The sequence below is a fragment of the Poeciliopsis prolifica genome, unplaced genomic scaffold (genome assembly GCF_027474105.1).
Source record: "Poeciliopsis prolifica strain line A6 unplaced genomic scaffold, Auburn_PproV2 SCAFFOLD029, whole genome shotgun sequence".
In the NCBI taxonomy this organism is placed as follows: domain Eukaryota; kingdom Metazoa; phylum Chordata; class Actinopteri; order Cyprinodontiformes; family Poeciliidae; genus Poeciliopsis; species Poeciliopsis prolifica.
Window position 1 is genome coordinate 5,541,660 of NW_026562404.1, and position 14,993 is coordinate 5,556,652.

The 14,993-nt window shown below is 38.9% G+C and overlaps 1 protein-coding gene across 2 annotated transcripts in view; it reads right to left on the reverse strand.

The window, feature by feature from the left end:
- Positions 1 to 14,993, reverse strand: part of lrp1ab (low density lipoprotein receptor-related protein 1Ab) — an 89,455-nt gene that overhangs the window by 62,654 nt on the left and 11,808 nt on the right. For both annotated transcript variants that reach the window (XM_055049637.1, XM_055049635.1), the window contains exon 2: positions 12,963 to 13,103. In XM_055049637.1, the coding sequence (XP_054905612.1) occupies positions 12,963 to 13,103 (141 nt within the window). The remainder of the gene's footprint in view (positions 1 to 12,962; positions 13,104 to 14,993) is intronic.

The following is a 14,993-nucleotide window of genomic DNA, read 5'->3' on the forward strand; positions in this document are numbered from 1 at the left end:
ATGGCAAAGAACATACTGGATGCAAAAATGTTTGCAAGCCTTTGGAAACCACATAATTATGGAACACACAGACTAGAGTTTTGGTAGTGCTAGCCATCTTAATGGTTCATGTAAGAGGCAAAAGACAGATTAAAACGGTAATTTATAAAACAAAATCTTTTAGTGATTTCTCAGAGGTCTCGGCTCAGCAGCAAATATAAAAAACAATGACCACTTAGATCAGGAAGGACAGAAGTATCTTAAACGATGTTCTTATATCTTAATACATTATATTTCTTAAAGAGCTATTGAAACCAGATAAAAATCTGAATCAGTCTTTTTAAAACCCACAGATGGAAAACCTTAACCAACCCCTGTCTCTACCACTCCAGTCCCAGGTAGCATGACCGCGCGCTCTCTGGGCTGGAGGTCTGCGCTCTTTACAACTTTTCTCTAGTTTTGTACACAAACCGAGTAGACGGCAAAGTTTGAAATATCAGAACTTATTCAGCAAATGTGTTTCCATCACCCCGTTTTGGATGAACTCCTTTTGGAAAGTCCCCCCCAACCCCCCCAAAAAAACTATTCAAGTGAAAACTTATTTCTGAGGATGTTTCTTTGAATCTTGTCCACATCATCTTGTGAATGTGTACGTAAATGAGTGAATGACTGAATATAATGTGAAGCGCATTGGGGTCCTCTGGACTTGATAAAGCACTGTACAAGAACAGGCCATTTACATTCATTACTTGAAATATGAATGTGAGTTTCAGTAACCAGTAAAGACTTAAAACTTAAACACTAAACTTACTATGGGAATAAGAAAACAACCTGAATGAAAGAGATTTTTTTACCATCACTCAAACTTTATTATGTGGACATGAAGCAAAGTGAAAGCAGTTTTTCTTTCAACGTCTTCTTCGTTCAACACCTCCAGCTTCGTATCCGACCATCCCCCACCCTTCAGGACTCATATACTTATGTAACAGCCTTAAATGTAGAGCCCCTGTCGATCCTTTGTCTGGACTTTAAAAAGCCTGTGTTTCCTTCTGCTCAAGGGTTCCATGGCAGCCCCTGACTGGCTCCAAAACAGTCTGCTGTCAGCTCTGATTATTATGTTATTCATTCTGACAGCCGGGCCCGTCCACTGACCAACTCTCAGCACTCTGGAATCACATTATACAACCTACTCCACAACAAGCCCAATGGCTGTGCCAAAAAACAGAAAAAGGAAGCAGTCTCTACAGAATTAATATTTTGCTCATTCTTATTTGCACTACAGTTTTACATCAGTCAGATTAGATGACTGACGTAAATTAGACACCGCCGGTGAAAATCAATTTTCAGGTCTTGCCACAGATTTATACCAGGATTATGACAGGGTCATGCTAACACATCAATATGCGTTGATCTGAAACAATGTCACTGTAGATTTGGCTGTATGTCCCCCAAACGGTTTGCAGGATACATGGGATGTGGGTTCCTGCAGCTTTCTTTCAATAATGGTTTCTTCTATCCAATATTCCATAAAGGCTAGATTTGTGGAGTGCATTAGTTACAGCTGTCCGATTGACATGTCGTTCCACATAAGTTATTGTAGCTCCCTCAGAGCTACTACCAATCTCTTGGCTGTTTCTTAAATTAATTATCTCCTTGCATGGCCTGTCAGTTTATGTGGATGGCCATATTTTGCAAGGTTTGCAGTTTTGCCGTCATTCTTTTCTGCTTTTGATTAGGTTTTATGATGGATGGATTTTACTAGGAGGTATAAGACAAAGGCAGCAAAATACAGATGCACATATCGTATTTTAGATTTTCTGTTCGGCTTTTTGTGTGAGTCCATAACATGAAATCCCCAAACTAATATGCTACAACCACAAAATTTAACCTGACAAAAAGTTATCGAGTTCAGGGGATAGTGTAAACACTTTCAGGAGCGGTATTAAAAGTTATCAAGTAAAAGACAGGAAAACATCATCCCTGCCGATAAGAGGGTGAGATAACATGAGGTATGAGGAAGATGGACACGAGGTCAGTTTTTTATGTGTAGTTTCGGGAAGGAACACAAAGGGAAACTGGAAGGAAGAAAAGATGGAAAGAAAGAGACAGGGTGTGGAGGAGACAGCAGAGGAGGAGAAGTGGTGCCTGCATGGCGTGAGAAAGTCTTGTGTTTGTGGTGTGTTATAGGCTGGTGAAGCTGAGGAAGGCTCAGGGCCACAGACCGGAGGGATTTATAGGGCTTTGCTTCTTCCTCTGTGGAGGAGCGGCTGATGCACGGCCTCTCCAGCCCCTCGTGCCTCTCCATGGTTTCCCCTGCAACTACATCACTGATTCAAGTCATGAAAAGACCTCAATACAACCACTGTAAAATACCTTCTTTACAGAAGAAGGATCTAAGTCTAACAAAGCCAATTCCATTTTCTCCTCAGCCCAAATGCCAGTCTGCTCATTTTTCCATTTTCCTCCCTTCCCCATCACTCCACGACTCCACAACAACCTAAAAAACCATCAGTCGCGTCGACTCCATTGTCCAGGAGCAGCTCAGGCATGCCAGTCACAGGGAGCAGGACATGACTGCCCCACATCAAGGGCATGTGATGGACAGATAATCTAGCTGCGAGGCCCCCAGCCTCCTGCAGAGACCTCTTTAGAAGTTCAGTCCCAGGACACAGCATGTCCCAAGTGTGTGTGGGCCAATTGTACCAGGTACATGTCTGGGAGTGTTTTTCAGGAAACGATCCTGCTAAAGCAACGTCGTAGATAAACTCCTCAAATTATATTTTAAAATGTACATTTAAAAGTCAGTATCTGGTGCCAACAAATCAAAATGCATTTAAAATCTATGTGCTGCAGATTAAGCTGTTGTTACACTAAATGACCTTAGTCTCACTGGCCTGGGGTAGCGAAGTTTCATTATGAAGCTGCATTCCAAGAAATATCCACTCAAAATTACTTTCCAGCACAAGTAAGAACAACAGATTTATGTGTGTGTGTGTGTGTGTGTGTGTGTGTGTGTGTGTGTGTGTGTGTGTGTGTGTGTGTGTGTGTGTGTGTGTGTGTGGGGGGTGTGTGTGTGTGTGTGTGTGTGTGTGTGTGTGTGCGTGTGTGTGTGTGTGTGTGTGTATAAGGAGAAGAATCAGCTGTTTACAAGTCTGGAGAAACAAAAGTTTGGTTCCCCACAAAAAGTCATTTAAATACAAATAAGAAGGGAAAGAAAAATGAGAACATTTTTGATAGCACACAGGTTTGGTTTGTTTTGTTTTTTGCGAAAGAGAAAGGTGTGGTTGAGTTACTGCCAGAATATATAGGAGAGAGAAAACATGGTGAAAGGAAATGTTTGCGTGGTAAATGTTGCATTATTTAGCAAATAGTGTTCTATAGCTCCAACCTAAAAATAAAAGTGCAAAAAAGTGCAGACCCTACACATCCTGTTTCCAGGATGTGTAGGGTCTGCAGAAAGGTTTGCAGCACCTTTTCAGACCTTAGACCCATACAAGTTGTGGACAGAAGGAATATCATCGCTAAAGATCCTCTCTGCAGACATAATTATTTGTTGCAGTTTCTGCTGGGCCTTTTTCCAAACAGTTTGAGAACCACCTCAGGTCTGACTCCATCAGCCTCTTTGTAAACTTTGTGCCACCGTTTCTGACTGAAATGATGGTACAAGTACTTCTACTTAAATAAATGGAGACAAACAATTGTAAAAATCCCACATACAATTTAAATGCAAAACATTTGCTGCAAAGCTTGTATTACACTCCATTGTGATTCATTTGAAAGTCTGATCTCCAGTTTGGGCCAACTAACTTGAAAAACTTGCTTCTTGAAGTGAGAACTTCAAGAAGCTTACGGCAGAAGAGACTTTAATTAGATTGCTCATTTTAATTTTGCGTGTTGCTATTCTTCTGTTTATGATGAACAGACACACAGCTACTTTGAAAAGTTAGTCTTCAGAGTGGGTACATAACTTCCCTCTGGCGGTTACAAAATGACACATAGTTGGTAGGAAATGTCCTGCAGCAGATTTTTTATTTTTTTTTTGTATTAGAAAAAAATAAATAAATCAGAGGTGAAACAACCCGAACCTCAGTTACTAATGTTAAAACGCAAAGGGATAAACTGCTCTGCACCTGTTGGCTTCTCGAAAGTACTGTATTTAAAGCTGGTAACTACCATCAGTTACAGCATTTTCTCCACAAATGGACAGAGATTACACTCCAAGCAGAAAGAAGGTAAGTGTATTTGCATGACTGAGATCCAGCTCCACCTCTGCTTTGTAGTCCTTTTTAAATGCTAAATCAGGGCTAAAAAAAAAAAAAGGCCAACAAGGAATTAAGCCCAGACAATTGTTGCGTAAGGTGTTTTTGATGTTGAAAGAGATTCCTCAGTGGCAAACAGTTCTCAAGATGGAGAAAGTGCTTACATGCAAAGGCTTATTCAAACATCTGTTCCTATTCTCTGGCTCGACCACAATGAATGTGGTTCATGCAAGAATCATAATTGCACACAGGCTCACTCGACATAAAACCCAAAGGAGTTTGTCTATTTTCATAGGGACTGCACTGGGGAGAGATATGAGCAAAAATCTCCGTTTTGACATCTTGAACTGGATGGCTGGGACGGCTTAAAATGGCAGCTATTGCCTTCAACATTGTCAAATTTCTTCTGTCGATGTTTTTGAAAGAAGGGCTGCCTCAGTTATTCTACATATTCAGGAAGGTAAAAAGAGCAAATAAGGGAGCTAAATACTGAAAATATTTAAAATTGCCCAATTTTTTAGACTCCTACTATAAAAGAAGTAAGGTTTAAGCGTTGTCTACAAAAAGCCATACATGCAGTGCTAAAAAATCTCATGTTAAACTCTGAATGTTTTTACCAGTCAGTGTTATGCTTGTAAAAGAGTAAGGTGATCCGTATTGGTGCCTAAGTAAGAACCCTGACTCCTGGGTTCTGGTAAAGCAGAAAGAGTTTAGAATAACCAGCTGAGATTGGACTGCAATAGTTTCAAAAAACATCAGAAAAACATGCATTTGTTTTTCTGATGTGCCTGACTCCAGAGATGCTAGACAAGAAAAGCTGGAAACAAATTCAAAATAAACAAACTGCTAATCTGTTAAATGACTTTCCAACAAAAGTAGCAATCAGTCCAATTATGTGGCCAAACTCAAAGACCTTAAGCTTCTAGACATGGAAATGACTCTTTGAAGTTTAAGCTGAAATTCATCACTGAAAAACAAAAAAAAGAAAAGATGAGATCAAGGTGACTTTAAACATGGCTAGTTGTTGCTGTAAGATGTGCTGTTTTCACGCACATTTTATCAACTGGGATTTTCACGCACCAGTATATCTCAAGTTTGCAAAGAATGGTCAAAAAATGAGCAAGTATCGAGTGAACAGGAAGTAAATGAATAAAATGCATGTTTCAGAGGTCAGGAGAATGGCCCAACTGGCTCAAGAAGAAAGAAAGCCATCAGTAGCTGAACAAACCAGTCAAGTATGTGGAAGGCACAACAAGTTGAGCCTTGTAGTAAAAAGACTCATCAACAATGAATAAAATCTCAGCTGACTAATTCTTTACAGGAGCAATTAAATTACAATCAACACTTAAACCTGTAGTCACCCGCAAAAGCCAATAAGAAAAGCAATGTTTTTAGTTCTGTAAGGTAACAAAGACAAGCTGATTTAGAGAATGGAGACGTTCCAGAGAGTTGCAGCTGAAATAGCAAGATTAGCTTCAGATAAGAGAAAACGACTGCATTCATGCGTCCCTTCTATTCTTCCCAATCATCAAAAGCACTTTTCACATTAAGTCGCATTCACCTATTCAGATTCACTCATGACTTCTTAGACTACACACTACCACCTGCTAAAATGCACTCCTCATTATTTGTCACACTAAAGCTGACATGCCCGTGAAAGCAGGAGAGGAAAACGGGGTTCAGTTACCTTTACAGAAAGATTGACACATAAATTGAACCATGGACGTTTGGACTGACAGATGCTGCTCTTTCTTCTGAACTACCACTGCTGCGAGACGGAAAGGTTTTCTCAGGTTTAAATAATGGAAAAGCACAGATAGGGATAGCTGTGAGAAGAAAAGAAAAGAAAAGAAAAAAAAATCTCTATCATGTTACCAGATATGATACATGATAACATTTTAGCAGGCCAACCTGTTAAAATGTCCCTCCCTCATGCCTCCATAAAGAATAGGATGTAAATGTCATAGTTGGCAACAATTATGTCCATAAATTTTTGACTTGAAATGAGTGAATGGCCTCCTTAGCATGTTATGCTCAGAAGAGGCTGGTTGAACAGTCATCAATTTAAACTGACTGTTTTTCTATATGACCACAAATGAAAAGACACTAATCAGATCTGCTAAAGCAGAAAGAAAACAATGATCCCCAACTCTGATTGTCAGGGGTAAACTTCATGCTTGTTTTCAGCTATTTCCCAGTTTTATCAGGCCTGAGCTAAATGAATGGGACATCAACAAGCCTGTGCAAAACAAGGATGGAAGCCGAGGATTCGGGCTGCTCTTTATAACATAATTGTGGTGTTATTGCTAACTTATAATATCAGTTATGACTCACCCATCTTTACCATTGTATCTGTACTATTATTGCAATGTCCACATCAGTTTCCACTTTTTACTTTAAGCTGGCTCATCTCACCATGTACTTGGAAGTTCACAACACCTCACTGATGGAAAATTTGTGACTTAATTTGCATAATAATCAAATCAACAAGTATTAAATGCATCAAGCTTCTGGGCAAACAATAGTAACTTTGTGTTATGAAGCTACTATTCATTGCTAGAACTATTCTGTGCTCATCAATCAAGTGTTGATTGATGAGCACAGAAAGAACTAGTCAAGCCCATAAACTAACTATTCAACATTTTAGATTTACATACAACCACAAAATAAATGTAAGATTTTATTTTTAGTCCACATGGCTGAAATATATGTTTTTTCAGTGGACTAGATTTTAGTCAACGTTGATATGTCAGAAACAAGAAAAATGTACAGCTTCCTCCTCATAGTAAGAAGACTGCAAATATTGCCACTCTGAAATCCTACAGATCACTTGCACCCCTTGGACACAAATGCTTGTTTACAGAATACCACAAATGCAACTGCCATTTTTAACCTCCAGTCATAATAAATAGTGATACATTTTCTGCATTTTTCACTTCTTGAATTCCAGTGTTAACAATGAAAGTACCATTTTTCCCTTCCATATGCAAAAATTGCAACTTTGGGGGCAAGAATTAATATTTTACTCGAATGCGAATATCAAAAATTGAGAGCAACTTGAAGAAACGAAATTGAATTGCAATGCAGTGTGCCTACATGTGAATTGAATGGGAGTCAAAGGCAAAGAAAATGCCAAAGGCCTGTTAAGTTTAAAGGGCATGAAGTTAGAAGAAAAGACATTCTCCAAAATGCACAACTTCATTCGTTAAGTCCAAAAATCATACACAAATGTCACTGAACCCTGGAATAAAAGTTTTCTGGAGAAACTTACCACTAGAAATAACATTGCTCCCATCTGATAATGTTGAGTAATTGTTAAATGGAAACATTTTCATTTTTATTTCGCCGTCAGCAGTTGGTGATTTGATTACAATAATATAATTGACAGAGGTATCAAAACACATTTTACTGCTGTAGAAGAAAACACAGTTGCCTGTAAAAGTTTGTTTTTTTGTCCAACTGGGGGTAAAAAAAAAAACTGTTCTGCATTCATTATTTTTGTTTTTGGCATTCAGCTTCAAGAACACTTCCATTCTTTAGGTTTTTGTTCCAACATGTACCAAACCACGGTTTAATTCTGTGTGTCAATGTTGTCAGAAAACCAAGTGGTGCCTCCGACTATAATTAAGACATTATCTCCAATTCAAGTTAATTGCTATATACGACCAAAAACAGCTTTCTGATACATAAAGACACAAAAGAAAAAAAGGATTTTATTTTCTTTTTTTTATTCTGTTTTGTTTGCGGAGTCCTCCTGTCTTCTCCCTGCTTGGCTGAGCTCCTGTCCCAGTGAGGGATTGCCTCCCTCCCTCCCTGGTCTGTCCTGGCTATTAATGAAAGACTGACTCGGCAGGTGGTGCACGATGCCAACACCAAGACTTGTTTATGCTTCAGAATGTTTGAAAAGTGCGCTTGAGAAAAGTGCAATCTGCTTGTAATATTCCCTTTTCTCTCAGACTGGAGTGTCATTATGAAAACTTCATAACTTGCCCTAATTTGGCTTAATTATCATCTTTGATTTTTTTTTTGTCTGTTTGTTTGTTTCTCTCACCTGTTTTGTTCATAATGTTAATACATTTAGATGTCGTCAGCATGTGGGAACCGTAAATGCATATCCCCGTCTCATGTGGGTCCTTGATCTACTCTTCTAGTAGCTATTGCGGGAAGTAAGTATCCTTCTCAGCACCATACTGTCTGAGGATCTAATTGCCAGTCATTTCCAAGCTGTTCATCTAAGCTGTAATTATGCTGAGGAGCTAAAGACAGACTTCTGCTTCTGTAGTGGAGTTCTGGCACTGCATCCCATGAGCAGCTGACATGTTGGTGGCGTATGTCAGCATCTTTAGACTGTGGGCTGGTTAATATGTTGGACACTTGAGTAAGGCTGATGGCAAGCCAGACTGTTGGCCAGATTCTCATACATTTTTCTGTCAGTAAATGTTCTTTATTCAGGTGTTAACCCTGTTATCAAATTTCATCCCAGCCATGCTTCCTCTTCCAGCATGATGTGGCTAAATGACACCTTAACATCTCAATAAATTTTTATACATAATTGAAAAGTTTACTTATTTCAGTAGTTCAATAAAAAAAATTGAACTTATATAAAGTCAGTACACAAATTGACATATTTCAGTTATTTTTCCGTAATTTTTCATGATCATGGCTTACAGCTAATTAAAACCCAATGCAGGATTGTGGGTGTTGAACTGAATGAGAGAAACAACTTGAGGGATGGTGGTTGTTTCTCCATGAAAAGGAAGGGAGATGTGTCCAATATTGCCATATATCAATTATCGGCCAAAAGAGCAATATTAATACAGAATATCAATTTCTCCTCAAAACATTGATATCAATGCTTCCCTAACAGATGTTTTTACAACCGACTTACTTTTTTGACAATGCAAGACACCGACAGAATAGGGTGCAAAATGCAACATTTAAAATCAAATAGGTTTTTATACTAATCAAACACTCCAAATAAGAATTATTAAATAAAATGTTGGGATATTTTCTGCTCAAATTCACAGAGTTTTTCCTTCATTTTTGCCCACTTTGGAGCATAAGTACACGTGCTCACTGTGAATTAATGACTGTTGTGTCTTTAAATATTAAAAATGCAAAAGCCAGAACCTGTGAGGAAACGGATGAATGAATGGTGGATGAATGCGACACTAAGAAGTTGCCACTATTTACTAACGTTGCGATGCAAAAATCACTGCTCTCATTCTTATTAACACGCACCTTACCACAAGAGGTTACAGACCTTCTGTACAACATTCACTTTTGTTGGGAAAGAGGTTTAAAAATAGAAACTGGTGACAATATCACAGAAAAAGTACGTAAAGATAGATTTAAACATTTTTCAGTTTTCTGCAGGGACCATTTTACCATCTTTAAATGTGTAGAGCAATGACACCATTACTGTCCATCACCAGTTGCTGTGTTTCTCCTGATGAGTGCAATTCTTACAATTTGAGACTATTAAACATGCCAGTTAATCTGCGTAAACTTTGTTTTAAATCCACAATACTAAATGCCAGAAACAAAAACAAAAGCGCAGCAGATTCCTTGAAAAGTTTGGAACCCAACAAAAGTGGTAAAATGCCTGTACTTCTCCAGTCCAGTAGAATCCAAGGTGCTTCACACAATATTCAGTCGTTCACCGATTCACACACACATTCACACACTGATGGTGGTGAGCTACACTGTAGCCACAGCTGCTCTGACATAAGTGAAGTGTCACTGAGGTTTGAACCAGCAACCCACAAGTTACAGGACACACTCCTACCTCCAGAACTCATCGGCCATCATAACTACAGACATTACAAGATCATCCCATTTATGCATCAAATACATCTCAAAATAATCCAAAGGATATTTCTTAAATATGTAAATGTAATAAAAACGAACAAACAAAAAAAAACAGCTACCACATAAAGTCTAAAACTAAGAGATGCCTGAAAAGTAGGATTTTTTTTTCTGCTTTTACTAATCATTGTCACAGCTTAATAGATATCAGCTTACAGCAACGTTTGGTCAGATGTTCCTCATAAGACGTTTTCTTTTCAAAAATATACTTAGAAAATCTTTACAAAAGAAAAAGACAAAAAAACACTCCATCAGAAGGGAACATAAAAAGATTTCCTGAACTACATGAGCGTGAAGAACAAACTCCAGAGCCAAAACAGTTCTCCAAACTTTCTCTCTTTTTTTTGCTTCTTCAGGCTCATTCACTCCAGCTTTAGCTGCAGCTGCTCGCCATTCCAAACACTTCTTAGATTTAATAAATAGAACAAGTTCATATTTGTGGATAAAAATCCAAAAGTGGTCGCACTTAAACCTATCAGGCACCTTACCTTTGTCTATTTCTTGCAAATAAACTGTAAACCATACGAGGCATGGTGCTTTATAGTAACTAAAGCATAGTTATTATGGCTGACTCAAAAACCAAAAGTGATGGAGAGGAACATCAAGCTAAACGTAAAACAGCAGGTAGAGCAGTCCACCAGTGGGGAAAGTGTAATTGAGCAGAACATATCTTGATGTTCTGGTGAAACACTGCTTTCCTCTTCTCCCTGCAGAGAATGAATCACACCATTGTCTGAATCACTAAATTACATAAGTGCTGTGGAAAACAAACTCAGTTCATCTGCTTAACATAAAAGGGCACTAACTGGATGAATGTGGTTTGACTGAATGAATTAGGTGTTGCACACAGAGATGAAATTGCCTAAGATTGCTGAGATTTACATAACCAGATTATTTCCTTCTCAAAATTTTGTTAAAAGGCCTCTACTTTGGGAAGTTTTTGTGACTGAGATTAGCAGTTACCAATAGGCAGAGTAGATCTATCAAGTAGCGAAATTTGATCTGCATGAGATTATGTTCTGCCCTGTTTTCTTTTGGTTTCATGTGGGATTTAGTAAATTAATGCCCTTTTTGTTGAGTGCAACAATGCATGCAGCTCATGAGATGAGACAAGATATCATGTTGGGTTCATGAGAAAAAGACAAGAGCGCAGCACTATTTTTGTTGAAAGTCCAAATTCCCAAATTCTTTGAAATATTCTTTGCAGTTGCAAATGTGCAAATGTGGTCTGCACTCTGTACAAATGTGGAAAAATACAAATAAAAACTGAAAGACTTTTCCTTTAACCCCAGAAAGGAGATCTAAAGCTGATGCTAATTACAATATTCTCATAAACTTGATATTCATCTTGTCAGACAAATAATAGTTCATACCCGTGCCATCCTGTCAGTCACCACTGCCAAGTGAAAGACAAGCCACTCCACTGAAAGTCAGGTTTAGTTCAAGCAAAGGCATACATAGCCATCTTTTGAAATCAATGAATAAATGTAAAGCCCACCAAAAAAAATTATGTAAATTACCTGACTTGTGAAAAAGCAGTTTAGTGCCTACAGAGAGCACTGACACCAGTGGCAACTTCAAAGTCTTTGAGGACAATTTGTTAAATTGTGCTTGCGGTTCATCAGTGTCTTGTCTGTCTTTCAGTCTCACATTTTCTTTTAACTGAGTACAAAAAAAATGTAAAACAGCCCTTTAGATTTCAGTATTGCTAGAAAAACCCCAAAGGAGATTCTAAGTTTAGCGTTGTTGGCACACAGTGGTTAATGCAGTCATCGAACTCTCAAGTGATTACAAATTGATTGATAACTTCAATTTGAAAAAGCTTAGTGGTGCAGCTGTCTTCAGTATCTCCAATAGCACAGAACAAAGTTACTTTTTAAGAGGATAAAAGAAGTCACAGTGTCTGGCAAGACGCTAAATACACTGACAGAGTTGCTAAGTTGGCAATCGTGATTTAGTAGGGTAACTGAAGAACTACTTCCCTTAGCTAAATTAAATTAAAAGTCTCAGTCAAAGATGCACAATGGGGTCAAGCTTAAAGCACTTCCCTCCACCAGACAGTTACATGCTGGCAATAAATGGATCCAACTTTGGTGTAAAATATGTTTATATTCCGCCAAAGATCTCAATGCAAGATCTCATTACAACCCAGCCAGTTAATATGGTATTAAACACTCGATAGGTGCTGCAGAAAACATCATGTTACAGTGAACCATATCAAACAGTTGGTGCCACTGTGTTAACCTGGATTTTAATGTTTGTTATCCGTTGCTTGTCTTTGCATGTCGGACTATGGCAAGAATCCTTGTGGCGACGGCGTTTGTGGTATGACGGATGCAAGGTGTGGCCCGGACCAGATGGTAAAAATCACCATTTGTGCCTGCATTTACACAAAAGGAATGCTTTTACCCATGATGGTTTATGGACACATGGCCTGAGAAATGCAAGTGGACGTGGCCAGAACCTGGACTTCTCAGAGACTGCAAGGAATCTAGATGAGGGCAGACAGACCCCAGAGGTTCAGACTAAACAAGGCTGCATAATTAGAGCTATAATTCAGCAAAGTGGTGTCCTTTGCAGAAAGGGCAAAAATGCCATCCTTATTCAGGCACAAATGAAACTCTCTCCCTGTTGTACTTTTGTCTCTGTACAACCATTTGCAGATCATAATTTATACTGTCGTATGCAGAAAGGAAGATTTGGCTATGAGGGGAAAAGAAAAAGAAAAAAAAAGGCTGTTGTGAAAAAACAAAACAAAAAAAGAATCATTGACCAAGCAAAAAGTAACGATTCTCTGTGTTCTGGACAGAACACAACCCTCCAGAGAGTTTTTGCCGTTTATGAGGGCGTACTCACAGATATCTGGTGATTCATCTGAGCCATCTGGACAGTCCTTCTCCCCATCACAGCGCCAACCTTTGGAGATACAGGTCACATGGTCCTTACAGGCAAACTGCTTAGGGTTGCAAGTCTTGGGAGGATCATCTGATTTGGGACCTAAAAAAATAAACGTAGGTATTGTCAGCTATAAATTAAAGCACGTGATAAATATCTATATTATTTTGTTTTAAATGTGCAATTTTCTACAAGTGTGAAAATATTCAGCTTCGAGTTATACAGATTTTATCTCAGTCGCATAAAGCAACACATTAAGGTTAAGCTAAGTTTACAAAGACATTTTTTATATCAAAAATATTCAAAGGCACACTAAATTTAAAAAAAGGAAGCGTTTCATGTTGGCAATTAACAGTGGTGCCTTTTATTTTAGGTTTTGTTGGTTGTCTCTCCTTTCCCTTGCAAACATCCAGTTTCTTTCAGCTTTTTTTTTTCTTTTTCATTACCCTTAAGGTGTTTTTCAATTCTAGCCACAAAGGCTCTTTCATGTGTCACAGCGAAGATATAACTGGGCACTCAGTCACCATCTGACCCATGGGAAACTGTTGCAGTGCACAGTAGTTCTGGGCAGCTAGTCAGCACAGATTGTTGAGGTGTACCACAGGCTAGCGATGCCACAGCAACACTCTTGACCCTCCAAAACCCTGACCCCGCTCCCATGATTCTCTTCTTTTATTTATTTATTTTTTCAACTGGCAAAGGAAAAGAAGCTCCTCAAACGAAGCTTTAACATATCGCTCCGTCTATACTCAGTGCCCGTTTCATACGTTAAAGTTTTTAACGTGACCTCACTTGAACTGAATATGTAAACTATATAAAATATGCTTCTTTTCGACCATAAAGTTCACAAGCAATACCCACTAGATTTCACTTTTCAACGCACCTGGTTGTAGGCACTTTAACCTGCAAGGTGCATGCCTGTGTCTATACTTGCCAATGCATCTTGTAGCACATAAGGGAAGGTGCTTCATAGTATTAAAGAGTAGTTAATATGACTAATTGTAGAAATGCGCAATTATAGAGAGGAAGCCTGTAAACTAAAAGTAAAACAGCAGTTTCAGAAGTGTACCAGTGGGAAAAGTGCAATTGAGCAGAAGACCACATCAGGTAAAAACAGGAGACTGTGGCAACTATTCACACTGGCTCAGTAAAAGTGGAGAGTAAAAGATGGTAGGGTAAGAACCGGTCGTGAGCTTGAAATAATGGAATCATGTTGCTTGTTTTTAGATCAACAATTTAGACTGGTGGTGGTGCTGTAATGATATGAGGGATAGTTTCCTGGCAAAACTTTGTGCCTCTTATGGGTCACACTCTGAAAATCATAGGTCAGTTTTGGCACTGTACTGCTTTAATGTTTTTGAGATGTACTATTAGGAAGACTCAGCTAATATTCAAAGTGCTTCAGAGGAAAAAAAGATTCTATACAAATTTTCAGAATGTTTTAAAAAAAAAAAACAATCAAAAGAAATCCATACATTCAAGTCTATTAAAGTCTGACATAATACAATATCTAGCAACCCTCTACAAGAGGGAAAGCTTTATTTTATGTGTACTTGGAAAAGAATCTCTTGCAAAGTGGGACAAAAGCAGCCCATGGTGGCCTTTGAGTGGGGGAGGTTGTCGATGCTTTACAGTCCAGGGAAGGACAGCATCGAAGGACTCATTGTGATTCCCTGCAGGGACTCAGCCCTCACTCGCCCTGGATGACTTGCTTTCCTATGTACTTGGCAGGCGGGGAGGTGTTTGAGGTGGACAGTGGAGGAGGACGGGGGGTGCACAGCAAAAGGGCTGCGATGTGACTGAAATCACAAGAGAGCAGTGGAGCTCAGCGTTTCAATGCAATCAAGTTCTTTAGCGCAGTTAAGCTAAGGTGGTTCGACTCCGCTCCTTTTTCATGTGGCAGCGCAGGGTGCGTGAGTCAAACAATAGGACTGTCACATTCTTTGTCCGCACAATTAGAGGCTGAAGGGCTGAGCAGATCCCCTTCCAGCA